This window comes from Carcharhinus amblyrhynchos, chromosome 20 (assembly GCF_965287045.1).
Source record: "Carcharhinus amblyrhynchos chromosome 20, sCarAmb.v2.hapA, whole genome shotgun sequence".
Lineage (NCBI taxonomy): Eukaryota > Metazoa > Chordata > Chondrichthyes > Carcharhiniformes > Carcharhinidae > Carcharhinus > Carcharhinus amblyrhynchos.
In genome coordinates this window covers 43,551,410-43,569,580 of record NC_137343.1, presented here as the reverse complement: position 1 = coordinate 43,569,580, position 18,171 = coordinate 43,551,410, and the positions used below count along the sequence as shown (strand labels likewise).

The 18,171-nt window shown below is 44.3% G+C and overlaps 2 protein-coding genes across 3 annotated transcripts in view; one reads left to right on the top strand and one right to left on the bottom strand.

The window, feature by feature from the left end:
* lztr1 (leucine zipper like post translational regulator 1) overlaps window positions 1-9,500 on the bottom strand; it is a 75,561-nt gene extending 66,061 nt beyond the window's left edge. For both annotated transcript variants that reach the window (XM_080208487.1, XM_080208488.1), the window contains exons 1-3: window positions 9,289-9,500; window positions 3,544-3,606; window positions 1,639-1,695 (exon numbers count right to left, since the gene is read on the bottom strand). In XM_080208487.1, the coding sequence (XP_080064613.1) occupies window positions 1,639-1,695; window positions 3,544-3,606; window positions 9,289-9,437 (269 nt within the window). In that variant the 5' untranslated portion in view covers window positions 9,438-9,500. The remainder of the gene's footprint in view (window positions 1-1,638; window positions 1,696-3,543; window positions 3,607-9,288) is intronic.
* Window positions 9,501-9,769: 269 nt separating this feature from the next.
* Window positions 9,770-18,171, top strand: part of aifm3 (AIF family member 3) — a 212,488-nt gene continuing 204,086 nt past the window's right edge. The window contains exon 1 of the mRNA XM_080208720.1: window positions 9,770-9,845. The gene's annotated coding sequence lies outside the window, so the exon portion shown is untranslated. The remainder of the gene's footprint in view (window positions 9,846-18,171) is intronic.

Below are 18,171 nucleotides of genomic sequence, written 5' to 3'. Positions count from 1 at the left end.
TGTTCGACCGTAAGATGGGACCCCCGCCAGCCACGGTAAATTGGCCAGGGCGTAGTGAAGCAAGCAATGTTTAGGGCACCTTTTCTACCTCCTTCCTCATTCTACGGAGGTGAGCAGTGTATTCCTGAAGAGGGTTGCTCAGTCACCCAGGTAGTTTCACTGCTGCTTCGGTCAGTGGAAAACGACCATTAAACCTGAGCTGCCTGTGTGCAGGTCCGAGACTACAGCTCCCAGTGCACCTGCTGCTTCATTGCTCACCCATTGCCACAGGACTTCAAAGGTTGAACAGGACGATGGTGATAATGATGATGGTGTCGAGACTAGCGCTTGATTTGGATTAAAGTGAGGGAGAATTGCGCAGCGTCAGCCTCACCCGCTCTTCCCAATTCCCATCTGGATTAGGGTGTATGGGGTGTCAGGGAGGGGTAGTACTTCTGGGGGGGAACATGCCGCATCCTTTCCAGAGTGTTTTGTCCACGCTTTGTCCCCACCTGGCACTCAGCTCTCACCAGTGGCTCCCTGTAGCTGTTTCCATACGACAGCGGCCACACCCCAGGCAACTGCTTCGACAAGCTGGTTAAACCAGATGAGGGTAGCCAATAGGTCTCAACCCTCGGCGAGATACAGAGATGTCTATCCCAGCATGTGTAGACAGACTCCGGCGGATTGAGTGAAAGAGACTAATGGAAGGTCCAATGGTCAAGAAGACGGCCTTTGCAAGTGTTGTGGAATGTGAAGAGCAGTACAAGATACAGAAGGCGCCCAGTCCCATCTCCAGCCGTCTTGACTCTTGTCTTGCCACTTTTGAATTACACACCATGGAGTACATTTTGAAATATACACATAAATTGTCAGGTACTGTCTATTTTCAGGACAAATGATATAATATTCATCAAAAATTGACAGAATTATCAAATGGAAAACACTGGCAAAACCCCTGGAATGCAGTAAATTCAATTTATTCAACCTCCATGAACAGGTGCCCTGATTATTTGCAGAGAATGAGCTACCATCACAGTGTCTTTTGGTAGCGGCTAATTAAGGTTGACTTGGCTCCTTTGACAATGTGATATTTTTCTTCATTGTATGTAAAGTTAAGGGACATTATGGTCCTAAAGTGCCCGACTGAACATCGGTTTCAGTTGGCCAAACTGTCCCAATCCAGAGACAAGCTCAGGGTCGGTAAAAATCATAATACAAAGTATATCATCACCATTCACTAATATCCTCTTTCTACCAACAGAGAGCAAGAGGAAATAGCAAACCCTCAAATTTGGGCCAGAGAGGGAAAGACAGCAAGGAAGTGAAAAGTCTATTCCACATCTAGCTATCTGTGCTGACAATCAAACCTGAATCATTGGGATACATCAGATCTCCTCCTATCATATGATGCATGCCCACCCTTCTCCAATTTTTCCACATTATGATTATAGGGACCCGTGCCACCTTGGATTTACTATCTGGAACTCCTGTTGAAAAATCCATTTATTCTAGCAAATGTTTTGGTCACCCGCCTCCTGATTGCTCCCTGTGTCCAAATCCATTTCTACATGCCTGTCAAAATTCCATTTCCTCACAACTGGGGCTTTTCTTTTCCATTCAGGGTATTTTACAGATAGATATTATTGCTGTACAAACCTGCACCAAGAGCAGTCCTTCACATCGAATCTTAACAGGTCATTTAACATGTTCTTTCTGTGGAAAAATGAAAAGAGTGTTGAAAGTCATTCAACATGGAAGGTCAATTTGCTGTCCTTGGCTTACTCCCTGCTCCCCCAGTTTCAACTTTGAACAATGTCCTTTGTGTAAAATCGATGCCTGTGCCGCAACTGTACTAAAATCAATGCTGAATTCTGCCCGAGAGTTATGCAGCAGTCTACAAATGCCTAGTGGGATCTTGACCACACTATTCAATCACTAAGTTGGCTTTTTTGTTGGCAAGTACTTTATTCACAAAGCATTGCAAAATGGTGAAATATCATTTCCTGTAAGCCCTTCACATCCTGCAATATTCAATTAAACTTTGAATGAAAAAGAATAGTCTGTTCATATTCTTGTCCTGGGTTTTGCAGCTACATCAGACAGGAAAACAAATTGTTACATTTCATCTCAACAGAATGGGGCTGTTCTAATTAGGTCAGCAGCAAAGCACACTGAAACTTGATATTGTTTCACTGGCACAAATACAGTCATCAACACCAAAAGTTTCTGAAAGCTAATTTAATGTTGTGTTTGAATACAAACCAAACTGATGGGGAGAAATATTCTTTGATGCCTATAAAGGCCCTCTGAGTTTGTGATACACTCAACTCGGCAATTACGAATAGAAGCAAACTCTTAGGACAATCTGTCAAAAATATACAATCTCTTTCAGACATTCCATAATCCTTACATTAATGTTAAGGAAGCTTACTAATCAATTACTATTGCTCTCCTGGAAGCGATAGGAAGCTTTGTTCTACAGGCAACCAATATAACACATTGTCTGCTCGCATCTCATGATAGCCCAGCCCAACACAATTAACAAAGTCATAGAACTCAGCATATTTACCAAGCTTCACATTTTTTTTACACTAATAAAGTAGATAACTCAGGCAATATAATGTACTTTAATCACTGCTCAAATCTTTATATTGAAATCATCTATTCTGAAAACCATTATATCAATAACCCTGAAACTCAGCCAGCCCTACCCAGCTCTGTAACGTACAATGACAGACACAATACATATCACCACACCAAATGCTAACCTGTTCATGAGGTCTGCAATCGTGGTATGTTGTTGGATGGTCTTGACACATTACACACTTAACAAAGATCACCGTTGGTTGTAGCTTTTTTCCGGATATCTACATGGTGCTTTTTAAAAACTGCTGACTCACGTTTTTCCCCATGGGATTAGTCTCATTACCTCCAGTATCGACATCTTGGGAGTTACCATTGACCAGAAATGGAACAAGGCTAGCCAGCTAAATACTCCGACTACAACAGCAGGTCAGAGGCTGTGGATTCTGCAGTGAGTAACTTGCCTCCTCATTCCTCGAAGCCTGTCCACCATCTCCAAGCGCCAAATTAGGGATATGAAGGAATACTTTCCATTTGCAGTTCCAACAACACTTAAGAAGTTCGACACCATCCAGGACAAAGCAACCTGCTTGATCAGCTTCCTATCCACTACTTTCAACATAAACTCCCTCCACTACTGAGGCACAGTGGCAGCAGTGTGTACTATCTACAGGATGCAATGCAGCACCTTCCAAACCTGCACTCTCTATCACCTCGAAGGACAGGGGCAGCAAATAGATGGGAACATCATCACTTGCAAGTTCTCCTCCAAGTCACACACAATTCTGACTTGGAACTATAGCACCTTTCCTTTAGTGTCACAGGGTCAAAATCTTGGAACTCCCTTTCTAACAGCACTATGGGTGTACGTACACCACCTGGGTTGCATGATTCACTGCCTTCTCAAGAGCAATTAGGGATGGGCAATCTCTAGCTAGCAATGCACACATCCCACGAGCAAATAAAACATATACATACCCATTGTCCCCTCCAAACACATAGATCGCATCCTTATAGGCCACGACTGTATGCTTGCTTCGTCTGAAGGAAGAGAAAACATGAGCATCAATAACTATTGTATAGGAGCCTGCTGCAATATTTTCACAAATTTCACAGACAACAGCAATAAAATCTGACACATCTGTCCCAATATACAAAGCTCGCAGATATTGAAATTCACTTTGATGGGGACCAACTAAAACACTCTGTCCGTTAAACCCTCAGATCTGAAATGGAGTTTATTTATTATCAGTAGATGGTTTACAGGAAAATCTATTGGGGAACTGGTAAAGAAGGAAGTCTGAGAGATTACTGGGAGACCTGTGGATAAGAAAATAATTGTACGTGCTTTTCATGACCTCAGGATTCCCAGAGCAATTTACAACCACTTTTGAAGCTGTGGTGATGTATAGTGAATTTGTACATGAGAGAGAAGTTATTCCACAGTTAAGGACTGCTGAAGGCTTAATGTAGAATTATGGTCATGTCTGTGTACTCTTAGGATACCTACATGTAATACTGAGTCACATGAAGGAATTTGGATGCAGGGTTTATATAGGGCTATTGATGGATGTGTCTGCCTACGTCCACCTGAAAAACCAGACAAGACCTCTATTCAATATTTTCTCCGGTCACCTTATTAAAGGAATGATGTAACTGCATTGGAAGCAGTTCAGAGGTTTATCAGACTAATACCTGAAATGGGCAGCTTGTCTTATGAGGAAAGGTTGGACAGGCTAGCCTTGTATCCTGTGAAATTTAGAAAAGGCATGTTGAATGAAACAGATTCTGAGTTCTGAGGCGTCTTGAGAAGGTGGATGCAAAAAGGATGATTCCTCTAGTGGGAGAATATAGAACTAGAGGATCACTATTTAAAAATGAGGCAGTTGTCCATTTAAAATGGAAATGAAGTGATTTTTGTCTCTCAGGTCACGAGTCTTTGGAACTCTTTGGAGCATTAGCCTAGGTTTCTGGGGTGTGACTTGAGCCCAGAAACCTGACTCAGAGGCATGAGTTCCACCCACTGGGCCATGTCCATGGCTCTCTCTAATTTTTTTGGAGTGCATAGGTGATTTATGAACTCCAAATCTGCTGTTTTAAATGTATTGTGCAACCATGTACATACAGTAACCTAAGACTGATGCACATGTGATATGTGCAAAGACTTTCAGTCTTGCCCACGCAAGGGAAAGGGAACATTCTTCACGTTGATATTAAATCTGATTCTGAGAATGGAGTGAAGCAAGTGGGTTGTGTTTCAATGGGAGCATTTGGAAAACTAATCACCATATCAATAAGTTTTCAGTTGTCATGGAAGTGGAAAAGGATCATACAACTGGCTAGAAGGTATAGATCAAGAGAATCCTCTTCTATACATCATGATCTCCTATCCCTCTTTGATTGTTACATTATTATTTGCTAGACTATATTGGGATAACTAAAGTGCCTGTTTATCACTACGCTATCATTCTCACACCTTTCTGATATGTTCTTTTGAATGTGTGCTCCTATTTCCTCCTATTTGGTGGTCTATAAGAAACACCCAGCAGCACAATAGCTCCTCCACTGCCATAAAGGTAAAACACTGCAGAACTCTGAAATAAGAACAGAAAGAGCAGGAAGTACTCAGCAGATTTGGCCACATCTGTGGAGTGAATTCTGAAGATTGGTCACATTTGCTCAAAATGTGAACTTAAAACACTACAGATGTTGCCAGAACTGCTGAGTACTTCCAAGAGCACAAGAAACAGAAGCAGAAGGCCACCAGTCCCTTCAAGCCTTCAGTATATTCGTGGCTTATCTATGTCGGCTTCAACTCCTTTTTTGTGCCATTCCCCACAGCCCTCTATTCCTCGATCTATTAAATATTTATCCACCTCCACTTTAAATACTTCTAATGATCCAGCTTCCACTACCCTTTTGGGCAGAGAATTCCAGACATTCATAACCGTCTGTGAGGAGAAATTTTCACACACCTGTTCTAAAAAACCTGCCCTCTATCTCGTAGCTATGTCCCTTTGTTCGAGACTGTCCCACTCTCTCACCACTTACCCTCTCAAGCCCTCTCAGGGATCTTATATGTTTAAATAAGATCACACCTCACCCTTCTAAATTCCAAGGAATACAGATCCAGACTATTTGTCCCTCTTGATAGGACAACTCTCATGTCCCAGGAATTAATCTAGCGAATTTCCTTTGGACTGTCTGTCACTATATCCTTTTCAAGGCAAGGTGGCCAAAACAGTACACAGTATTCCAGGTGAGGCCTCACCAACACCCTATACAATTGCAACAAAACCTGCCTATTTTTAAACACCAGCCTCCTTGCAATAAAGGCCAAAATGCTGTTTGCCAATATTAATTACTTGTTGGACCTGCTTTTTGTGATTCATGCACGAGAACACCTAGCTCCCTTCACTCAGTGGTAGTCTCTCTCCATTTAGATAATATGGTGCCTTTTGATTCCTCCTACCGAAGTTTATGACTTCACACTTACCCACATTAAACTCCATTTGCCAGGTTTTCACCCTGTCACCCAATCTATCTATATCCCAATGCAAAATCACAATATCCTCCCCAAAACCTGCCCTTCCACCTATCTTCATATCAACAAATTTGGAAACTTTACATTCTGTTCCTTCCTCCTGGTCAGTAATGTAAATAGTGAATAATTGTGAGCATGAACTGGTCTCTGTATTATTCCACTAGTTACTTCTCTCCACTCGGAAAAGGACCTATTTATTCCAAGTCTTTGTTTTCTATTTGACAGCCAGCTTTCAATCCGTGTTAATACACTTCCTCCAATTCCATGGGCCTTTACATTACACACCAGTTTCTTACGCTACACCTTGTCAAATGCCTTTTGGAAATCTAAATTCATTACATCTACAGGTTCCCCTTTATCTATTCTCCCTGTTACATCCTCAAAGAATTTGAGCAAATTTGTCAAACATGATTTACCTTTCATAAAGCCATATTGTCTAAGTTTGATTATATTCAGCTCTCCTAAATGATTAGCTATTTCCTCTTTGATTACTGATTCCAGCACGTTGCCAGTGATAGATGTTAAACTAACTGACTGTAATTCCCTGTTTTCTGCCTTTCTCCCTTTTTGGTCAAAGGCACTACATTGGTTGTTTTTCAATCTTCTGGTACCCTCGAGAAATTGAGCAAATTACAAAGAAATTCATCCAATGCACCCACTATTTCTGCAGCTACTTCCATTAAAACTATAGAGTGCATTCATCAGGCGTTGGCAACTTGTCCACCTTTAGCCCTTTAAGTTTCTCTAATACTCCATCCCTTCTGATTGGGATTTTTGTACGTTCTACCATAACATTTGAAATCAGCCCATCTGATAACTTAGAGATATTTGCAATGTCTTCCATGATGAAGACTGATGTAAAAAATTTATTCAGCTTATCTGCCATTTCTTTATTTGCCATTATCAATTCACCAGCCTCGTTTAGTACAGGTCCCATATTTACCTTACTGCCTGCTTCCTATTTACATAATCTCAGAAACACTTACTGTTTGTTTTTATACTGCATGCAAGACTTCTCTCAAAATTCAATTTCTCTCTTCCTATGAGCTCTTTTGATGCTGGGTCCCAGTCCTCTGATCTACCATTACCCTTGCCACTTTGCATATCCTGCTTCTCAATTTAACACCATCCTTGTCCTCCTGTATTAACCATGGATTTTGCCACTTTCTCATGGAATCCCTCTTTTTGATTGGGATAAATTCCTGCTGATGAATATCTGCCACTAATCATCTACTGACCTGTATCTTTGCTTGTTTACCCAGTTCCCCTTAGACAACTTCTCCGACATATCATTATAACTACCCTTATTTAAATTGAAGGCACTGGTTATGCACCAATGGCATTCACCCCAAACTATATCTGGAATTCTATCATATTGTGGTTATTACGCCATAGGGGATCCTTAAACACAAGATCCCTTACTAATCCTTCTTCATTACACAAAACCAAATCTTAAACAGCCTGTTCCAAGGTAGGTTCCACAACGTACTGCTCCAAAAACCAATTCCTGATGCACTCCATAAATTCTTCTTCAATGTTACCTTGCCAGTTTAGTTTGTCCAATCAATATGCAGATTAAAATCTCCTAATATAACTGCAGTTCCCTTCAAATATGCCCTTGATATTTCCCCATTTATGCTCTGGCTAATTGAGGGGTTACATTTTGGGGGTCCATAGACTACTCCCATTCTTATCTTCCTTCCAACTTTTTATCTTTACTTTCGCCATTATTCCTGTGTTAGTGTGTAGAATGAGGTTTACATAGCATCATTGATGAACTTGTGCACAGTACTGATGATCAGTTTGCAGTTAGGGTCTCTGTCAGACAGTATTGATGGTCAGAATGCAGTAAGGGGTATCTGCGAGACAGTATTGTTGAATATAAAAACAGACAGCAAAAGTTTCTACAAATATATAAAGTGAAAAAGAATGGTTAAAGTAAACATTGGTCCTTTAGAGAATGAGGAGGAGGATATAACAACTGGAAATGTGGAAATGGCTGCGGCATTGAACACATATTTTGCGTCAGCCTTCATAGTAGAAGACACAAATAAAGTGCCAAACACTGATGACAAGAAGGCTATGAGTATCTAGAACTACTATCACAAAACAGGAAGTGTTGGGCAAGCTAATGGGGCTAAAGGTAGACAAGTCCTGGTCCTGATGGAATGCAACCCAGGGTACTGAAAAAGATGGTGCAGGATATAGCAAATACACTTTGGGAAGGGAATAGGTAAGATAGAAGCAGGGAAGTTGTTTCTACTGGCAGGTGAAACTAGAAGTAGGGGGCATGGCCTCAAAATAAAGCGGATTTAGGACTGAGTTGAGGAGGAATTTCTTCACCCAAAGGGTTGTGAATCTGTGGAATTCCCTGTCCAGTGAAGCAGTTGAGGCTACCTCATTGAATGTTTTTGAGGCAAGGATAGCTAAATTTTGAATAGTAAAGGAATTAAAGTTATGGTGAATAGGTGGATAAGTAGAGCTGAGTCCACAAAAAGATCAGCCTTGATCTTATTGCATGGCAGAGCAGGCTCGAGGAGCCTGATGGCCTAGTCCTGCTCACAGTTCTTATGTTATCTTCTTACCAGTGTGTAGTAAGCAGTATCTGTGAGGGAGTATTGATGGTCAGTGTGCAGTAAGGGATGTCTGTGAGGGAGTATTGATGATCAGCGTACAGTGAGTGGCAGTGAGACAGTATTGATGATCAGTTTGCAGTAAAGGGTGTCAGTGAGACAGTGTTAATGGTCAGTGCGCAGTAAGGGGTGTCTGTGAGACAGTATTGATGATCAGTGTGCAGAAAGGGGTCTCTGTGAGGCAGTATTGATGATCAGTGTGCAGTGAAGGGGTCTCTGTGAGGCAGTATTGATGATCAGTGTGCAGTGAAGGGGTCTCTGTGAGGCAGTATTGATGATCAGTGTGCAGTGAAGGGGTCTCTGTGAGGCAGTATTGATGATCAGTGTGCAGTGAAGGGGTCTCTGTGAGGCAGTATTGATGATCAGTGTGCAGTGAGGGGTGTCTGTGAAATTCTTGGTGGGGGGGCGGGGAATAATCACAATTGTGGGAGGGATCTGAAGGGCGTGTGGAGAGATTTTTTTTGTGGGATGAGTGAAAGGCGGTTTCGGGACATCCGAAGTGAAAGCAGTTCCTGGTGGAGGCAGTGGCCCCCCCAGCCCCCTCACCTGGCCCCCACAAACTCATCGCAGGGCGGCAGCCTCCTCCAGCGGTGCACCGTCTCGAAAGGTCCGAAATTGAGCGTCAAATACTCCACACTGTCCGAACAGCTGTGATCGAAATCCACGCTCGGGGCCACCTTCGACTTCCCCTCCATGGCCCCGGGCACAGCAGCCGCCAGCTCGACCCCCGCCACTTCCGATCTCACCTCAGAGGCACACCAGAGTCTGGGACAGCCGCCATTGCCGACCGCGGCGCCCACCGGGAAATGGAGTCCCTAGTGCGCATGTGCCTGTGGACCGATGGGCCGGAACCGCGGGGAAAGACTACAAATCCCAGGGTGCCCCGCGCGGACCGTCGGCCCCGCCCCCCAGCTACAACTCCCAGGGGGCCCCGTGCCCTCCCTGTGACCTCACCAGTTCTCCCACCACAATCTCACCCACGGTGCCACGTGGGAATGGATAAGCCAGTGGAGGTTCCACAAGCATCTCTGGGCTCTTGGCTTTGATGTGGAGATGCCGGCGTTGGACTGGGGTAAACACAATAAGAAGTTTCACAACACCAGGTAAAAGTCCAACAGATTTATTTGTAGCAAATGCCACTAGCTTTCGGAAGCTTAGCTCCTTGGTCAGGTGGGTGAGAATTCTGAGCACAAACAGGGCATATAAAGACACAAACTCAATTTACATGAATAATGATTGGAATGATTGAAGGTGAGGAGGAACTTCTTCACTCAAAGGGTGGTGAGTCTCTGCCCATTGAAGTGGTGGAGGCTACCTCACTGAATATATTTAAGTCACTGGTAGATAGGTTTCTGATAGACAAGGGAGTTAAGGGTTATGGGGAGAAAGCGGGAAAGTGGAACTGATCCACTTCAGATCAGCCATGATCTTGTTGAATGGCGGGGCAGGCTCAAAGGGCTCGATGGCCTACTCCTGCTCCTATTTCTGATGTACTTATATGAATCTTTACATTTGGCTCTGACCATGTACGGTTCCCAAGAAGGGCTCCAAGAAAGTTCTGAAATAAGTTTAAGTTTATTCATTAATGTCACAAGTAGGCTTACATTAACACAGCAATGAATTTACTGTGAAAGTCCCCAAGTCGCCACACTCCAACGCCTGTTTGGGTACACTGAGGGAGAATTTAGCATGGCCAATGTACCTAACCAGCATGTCTTTCGGACTGTGGGAGGAGCACATGGAGGAAACCCACGCAGACATGGGAAGCACATGCAGACTCCACAGACAGTAACCCAAGCTGGGAATTGAACCCAGGTCCCTGAGGCTATGCGGCAGCAGTGCTAACCACTGTGCTGCCCTTATCAGAGACATCTGAGAATCTGAAACATCAACAGAAAATGCTGGAAAATCTCGGTAGGTCTGACAGCATCTGTGGGGAGAGAACAGAACCAGTGTTTCGAGTCAGGATGACCCTTTTTGAGAGCTCAAAGAACAAGGAGCAAAGAAAATTACAGCACAACAACAGGTCCTTTGGCCCTCCAAGCCTGCACCCACCATGCTGCCCGACTTAACTAAAACTCCCTACTCTTCTAGGGACTATATTCCTCTAATCCCATCTCATTCATGTACTTGTCAAGACACCCCTTAAAAATCACTACCATATCCGCTTCCATTACCTCCTCCAGCAACAAGTTCCACCATTCTGTGTAAAAAAAAAACCTGCCTTGTACATCTCTTTTAAACCTTGCCCCTTGCACCTTAAACTTATGCCCCCAGTAACTGACCCTTCTACCCAGAGAAAAAGCTTCTGACTATCTGCTCTGTCCATACCTCTCATAATCTTATAGACTTCTATCAGGTCTCCTCTCAACCTCCGTCGCTCCAGTGAGAACAATCCAAGTTTGTCCAATCTCTCCTCATAGCTAATGTCCTCCATGCCAGGCAACAGCCTGGTAAATCTTTTCTGTACCCTGTCCAAAGCCTCCACATCCTTCTGGTGGTGTGGCAACCAGAATTGAACACTATATTCCAAGTGCAGCCGGAGTAAGGTTCCATAAAGCTGCAACATGACTTGCCAATTTTTAAACTCAGTGCCCCGGCCAATGAAGGCAAGCACGCCATATGCCTTCTTGACTACATTTTCCACCTGCATTGCCACTTTCAGTGACCTGTGTACCTGTACACCCAGATCCCTTTGCCTATCAATACTCCTAAGGGTTCTGCCATTTACTGTATATTTCCTATCTGTATTAGACCTTCCAAAATGCATTACCTCACATTTGTCTGGATTAAACTCCATCTGCCATCTCTCCGCTCAAGTCTCCAACTGATCTATATCCTGCTGTATCCTCTGATGGTCCTCATTGCTATCTGCAAATCCACCAACCTTTGTGTCATCCACAAACTCACTAATCAATCCAGTTACATTTTCCTCCAAATCATTTATATATATTACAAACAGCAAAGGTCCCAGCACTGATCACTGAGGAACGCCACCTACCACAGCCTTCCATTCAGAAACACGTCCTTCCACTGCTACCCTCTGTCTTCTTTGACTGAGCCAGTTTTGTATCCACCTTGCCAGCTCACCTCTGATCCCATGTGACTTCACCTTCTGCACCCGTCTGCCATGAGGGACCTTGTCAAAAGCCTCACTGAAGTCCATATAGACAACATCCACTGCCCTATCCTCATCAATTATCTTTGTAACTTCCTCAAAAAACTCAATCAAGCTCGTGAGACATGACCTCCCTTCACAAAGCCATGTTGCCTATCACTAGTACGTCCACTTATTTTCAAGTGGGAATAAATCCATTCTCAAAGAATCCTCTTCAATAATTTCCCTACCACTGATGTAAGGTTCACCAACCTGTAATTATCTGGATTATTCTTGCTACCCTTCTGAAACAAGGGAACAACATTGGCTATTCTCCAATCCTCTGGGACCTCCCCTGTAGCCAGTGAGGATACAAAGATTTCTCTCAAGACCCCAGCAATTTCCTCCCTTGCCTCTCTCAGTATTCTGGGGCATATCCCCTCAGGTTCTGGGGATTTGTCCACCTTAATATTTCTCAAGAACCCCAATACCACCTCCTTTTTGATCTCAACATGACACAAACTATCTACACATCCTTTCCCAGAGTCATCATCCACCAATCCTTCTCTTTGGTGAATAAGTCCTTCTCTTTCACTGGAAAGCCCTGGAGTGGCCACAAATAAGGGTGGCAAGAAGAGGACAAGATCCAGCAAGTTACTCCAGCTACATCCACAAAGTGATGAAGCCAGTTGACCCTTACACCAGCATCTGCTCCTAGGCCATGAGGACATCCACATGGGTCAGTCAGCTTCTGACCTCATTACAGCCTTGGTTCAAACATAGACAAAATATAAGGGAAGAATTTGACATTAAGGTAGCATTTCACCGAGTGTGGCATCAAGCCACCCACCATCCTGACTTGGAAATATATCGCTGTTCCTTCACTGTTGCCAGGTCAAAATCCTGCAACTCCCTCTCTAACAGCACAGTGGGTGTGTCTACACCACATAAAATGCAGCGGTGCCAAAAGGCAGCTCACTACCACCTTCTCAAGGCCAATTAGGGTTGGGCAATAAATGTTGGCCTAGCCAGCGATACCCAACAGATGTGAATGAATGAGAAAATGTCTCCAGTTTCCCAGCCCCTGTCTCCCCAGATTCTCCAGTCCCCTTGTGTCCACATTCTCCAGTCCTCCCAAACTCTCCCATCCACCTCACCACAGTACCCCTAACTCTTGAGTTCTTCCCCAGTCTCTGGCACCCCCTCCACTCTCCAGTAACCGCCAACTCTCCAGACCCCATCTATCCAGGCTGCCCACTAGTGGGTGTGTGTTTGGAAGGTGCTGTCAAAGGAGCCTTAGTGAGTTCCTGCAGTGCATCTTGTAGATGGTACACACTGCTGCCACAGTATGTTGGGGGTGAGATGCCTTTTGGCACCGCTGCTTTTAATGTTGGGGGTGAAGGGAGTGGATGTTGGATGCGGTGAATATTGTTTGAGAAAATGGTGGTGATTGGTTGGCAAATAGACTCTCATTGGCAGATCCATTGCCATGGACAATGCACCAGGGAAAAAATTGTCTGCCAAGCCTTTCTTTAGTTGAGAAAGGTGCACAGCCTGGCCATATTCTTGCTGTTTGCATAGGCCAGAGCCCTGCATATGAATATATGTAGCCTCCAGCCCATGTGAGGCACACACTATTAAATTAGCCTTAACGACAACAAATAAGGCCTAAGCCATTTGTTCACCATGTGTGCTTGATGCCAAAATAGGGCTCTTCAAAGCTACCCTGTGATATTAAGCAGCCCTGATCAGATCAGTGCTTGGTGTATACCATGCAAACTCATGAATGTACCTAAGGTCCTTCAGTCCTGCAAAGTGCCCAGTTTACCGCAGATTACCTTGGAAGGGTAAGGGGTGGGATTTTACGGTTTCGCTCAGGTGAGACCAGAAATTCCCACCCAAAGTCACTGGAGATTTCACCCACTCCAATTCCATGACGAGCGAGGTGGCAGAGGCCTGGCGCTGGTGTTTCAAAATTGGAGCAACAGGTGAAGCTAGCTGTTTCACAAGTGTCATTCTCCACACACAGGAGGCTACCATCAAGCCAAAATGACATTCTCTCTTTCACACAGATAAGTAATGTTTGAATTTCAGTGCTGGTCTAATGCCAGGCATGTAGGCCCAATGTACGTCCCACCGATGCCTGATGGATTGTGTCAAACAACAGCTCCCTTTGGCTGTTCACAACAGGCAGAGAGAGTACTGACCGTACTCAACCTGCCCCTGCCTGCAAAACTCAAAACACACTGTTTAGTTGGATGTGATTCCACAATTGGACAGCACTCACCAAACAATTCTGATTATGCTAAGAATTACCCTAACAACCATTTTAAGATTATTAATGGCTCGCTTCCATTTGTCAGAAGCTGCGTATATCCTTCACAGGGCCCCATCCATGGAAAACAGAGGGAACATGTCCAGACAATGTGCCTTTCTCAACTAAACAAAAAATTAGCGGACAATTGGTCCCTGGTGCATTCCCCAGGGCAATGCCTTGACCAGAGTCAATTTGTCTGATTTGATTTAAACAAAAGCTTGGGGAATGACTGGTACATTCCATATCAGAGTCCACTTACCAAATAACAAACGCCCTTTTCTCATACACTGTCCTTCTCTTGAAATTTGGTTTTCTTGCCCTTCTGTTCTGATGAGTGCAAGATGAAAAACATATCTTTATTCAGCAACAATCTATTAGAGTTCTTTGAGGAACCCTTATTTCCTCAAAGACATTCAATAAGATGCCACACCAAAGTTTACTACATAGTAAGAGCTGATGGTATTAGCAAGCATACAGGATTGGTTAGTTAACAGGAAACACAAGGAGTTAGAAGAAATTAGTCATTTTCAGGTTGGCAACTAGTGGATTGCCATAGGGATCAATGCTAGGGACTCCACTATTTAAAATCTATATCAATGATTTGGATGACGGGACCGAATGTATGTTTGCTAAATTTGCTGATGATGCAATGGTAGGTAGGAAAGTAAATTCCAAAGGAGCCCTATTTTACCGTTTTGATTCTAAGTGCTGGGCAGACTTGAAACTGGGAGTGTTTCGGATCCAACTTTTAGACCCGTTCTCAGGTGCTCCCATGTGTACTCTGCCTGAAAAAATGTCATTAATTGTGAATTGCGGTACACAAGCCTGTGGGCGAGGCTTAAGCACCTGAAACCCTGCGGCTCCAATCGGCGCTGCCAACTGCACATGAGCAGGAAAAGAATGACAGAATGCTGCTCCCCTGCCACATCACTCCTGGGCTGAATAATGCCTCCTCCTGGCCCCCACAGACATTGTCCCACCCCAACAACATTACTGACCCCCTTATACCCTCACCCCCAAGACCAATTGCAGGCCCCTCCCTCCTTTTTCCCCCCCACTGATCTCAGGCAGAGTGGCAGCGGACCCCCCCTTCCACCCCACTGATCTCGGGCAGAGTGGCAGCGGACCCTCCCTTCCCCCCGCACTGATCTCAGGCAGAGTGGCAGTGGACCCCCGCTTCCACCCCACTGATCTCAGGCAGAGTGGCAGCGGACCCCCCTTCCATCCCACTGATCTCAGGCAGAGTGGCAGCAGACCCCACCCCCCCCCCCCCCCCCCCCCGCCTTTCCCCCCCACTGATCTCAGGCAGAGTGGCAGCAGACCTCCACTTCCCCTCTACCGATCTTAGGCAGAGTGGCAGCAGACTCCCCTTACCACCACTGGTCTCAGGCAGAGTGGCAACAGATCCCCTTTCACACCCACCGACCTCAAGCAGGGAGCCATCGGACGCTCTGCACTTACTTCCTCACTAACTGGAGCACCCAAATCGGACTGATATGGAGCATGTCTGTTTCATGCCGATTCCGGATGGGCGAATGCTGTGGTAAAGGGGAAAATGCTGGTAAAGTTGGGCGTTCAGCCCATTGAGTCCATTAAAATTCATACAAATGCATTTAAATAACCGTGGCACCCATCTCAGCGCGGCCCTGATTGCAGCCATTTTTGGGCCTTGGTAAAGGGGGAACCAGCGCAGAGGCAGGCGTGGATCACACTACTCAACCTCATGCCCAACTTTACCAAGTTTTCGTGCCTGAAAATGGGTGCAACGTGATGATAAAATCGGGCGCAAGGAGTCTACAAGGAGATTTAGATAGATTAAGTAAGTGGGAAAAAAATTGGCAGATGGAGAATATAGACTGCAGAACTCCAATAGTACAGAGGGATCCGGGTGGCCTGATACATGAATCCTAAGCGTTAGTATGCAGGTGCAGCAAGTGATTAGAAAGGCAACTGGAATGTTGGTGTTTATTATGAGGAAAATTGAATTTAGAAGTAGGGGAGTTTTACTGAAGCTGTGTGGAGCCTTAGTTAGACCAGACCTGGAGTAGCATTAGGAATGACACGAGGGTGGCCAGCATTTCCATTACCATAGGCACACGTCATATGTGATCAGGAATTGGAGTTGGAAAAATGTGGATAATCCCCATCAGAGGACTCAGGATATTCCAAGGACTTTTCAGTTGGACACAGATGTTAAGCCGCAGGGCCGTTAACAAATGAAGAATTCTGGAGTCGCAACAGAAAACGTGTGAGGTTCTACCACTGGTGATGGCATACAAGGACATTAGAAATAAGAACTGAAATAGGCCATCCGGCTCTTTGAAACTTGTAAGGGAATGATTAATGGACGGGTTCAGAGCAGTGTTTGAGATGTGGAAATCAAATGGGTGCGATACTTGCTAATCACATCAATACTTATTAATTGCAATGAGTTTGCAATTTGGAATGAATGGAACTGTTGATCCCAACTGATTGAAATCAGTGGAGGCCAGGAGAGGACTAAGTTGTTAAGTGGCAAAACCAATGCGAGACTGCTTTGGGATACACTAACCAACCATCAGCCAATCACGCAGCAAACTGAACCCAGGAGAGGATGAGCTCTTTCACAAGCTGTATGTTAGCCCTTAAATAACTCCGCACAGCAGTGCTCAAGAGAGAATACAGAAGATACATATTCATGCTTCAAGCAGGAAGATCTCAGTTAAATTTCGCTTAATTTGAACACAATGCTGATGAATTGACCTTTTTTATGAGTATTCATGAGAAGCAAATGAATGCAAATGTGGTTCCCGACATAGATCAGCACAAAACTAGACCGACCTTCAGCCCAATATCAAAGTCAGGAGAAACTCCATACTAACTTCCTGCCAGCGGGAAATTGACTCCTTTCACCACTGCAAATTTAGTGCCTCCGGCCGCTATGATTCCTGGCCCTGTGGGAGTGGAACGTTCCACCCTCTGGTGTCATTGATTATAATCACATTGTTTCTTTAATATGTAAACGCCATTTCATTAACAATTCTAAAATGATTCCGGTAATAAACGCAGTAAAGCTCTTTGAGAATGAGAGTTAGATCGTACCGAATCTGTTAGATGTTGACCACAAGATGGCACAAGCACAAAGGGGACTATTTGATCTGGCCAATAGCTTTTGTTATTTGTGGAACTCACTGCTCCAGAGGGCAGTGGAGTCTGAATCATTAAATGGTTTCAAGAACGAGATAGATACATTTCTAATTAAAAAACGGGATAAAGGAATATGGGGAAGGTAGGAGGTGGATCTGAGGCCAGGGAGGGATCAGCCATGGTCTGATTGAATGGCAGAGCAGGCTCAAAGGACTGAAATTGCCTACTTCTGCTCCTAATTCCTATGTTCCTACAAACACGGGCTCTCACACATCCCCAAATAACCAATATGAATAAGTATTGCCTTGGGAACATGTTCTTAACTATGTAGCAGCGTAATGGGGAAAATTTTAGCAGAAGGGGATGACCAAGAGGTTTTGTCTATTTAAGGTCCAAACAATGGGAGCAAATGGAAGATGCTTGCTCCAATGGAATTCAATACAAAGGAAAACCTACTGATCATAAAGAGAACTAGGGGAGTTTTGTCCACTAAGCATTTTGATTTGATTATTATCACGTGTATTGGGATACAGTGAAAAGTATTGTTTCTTGCACACTATACAGAGGAAAAATATGCAATTTTAAGATCAAACTGCTTCCCTCTATTTCCATTGTATTTGAGTTCAATGGACTAAGCACCTTCCAGTCAAACGCGTTGCATACACTTCTAGTGATTAAAAAAAATTGATGGGATGTGAGTGTTGCTGGCTGGGCCGGCATTCAGTTCTTTAGAACGGAATAGCTTGCTAGGCTATTTCTGAGGGCATTTCAGAGTCACAATTAGGCCAGACCAGGTAAAGATGGCAGATTTCCTTCCCTAAAGAGCATTAGTGAACCAGGTAGGGTCTTTAACAACAATCGTTTCATGGTCATCCTTAGACATTTAATT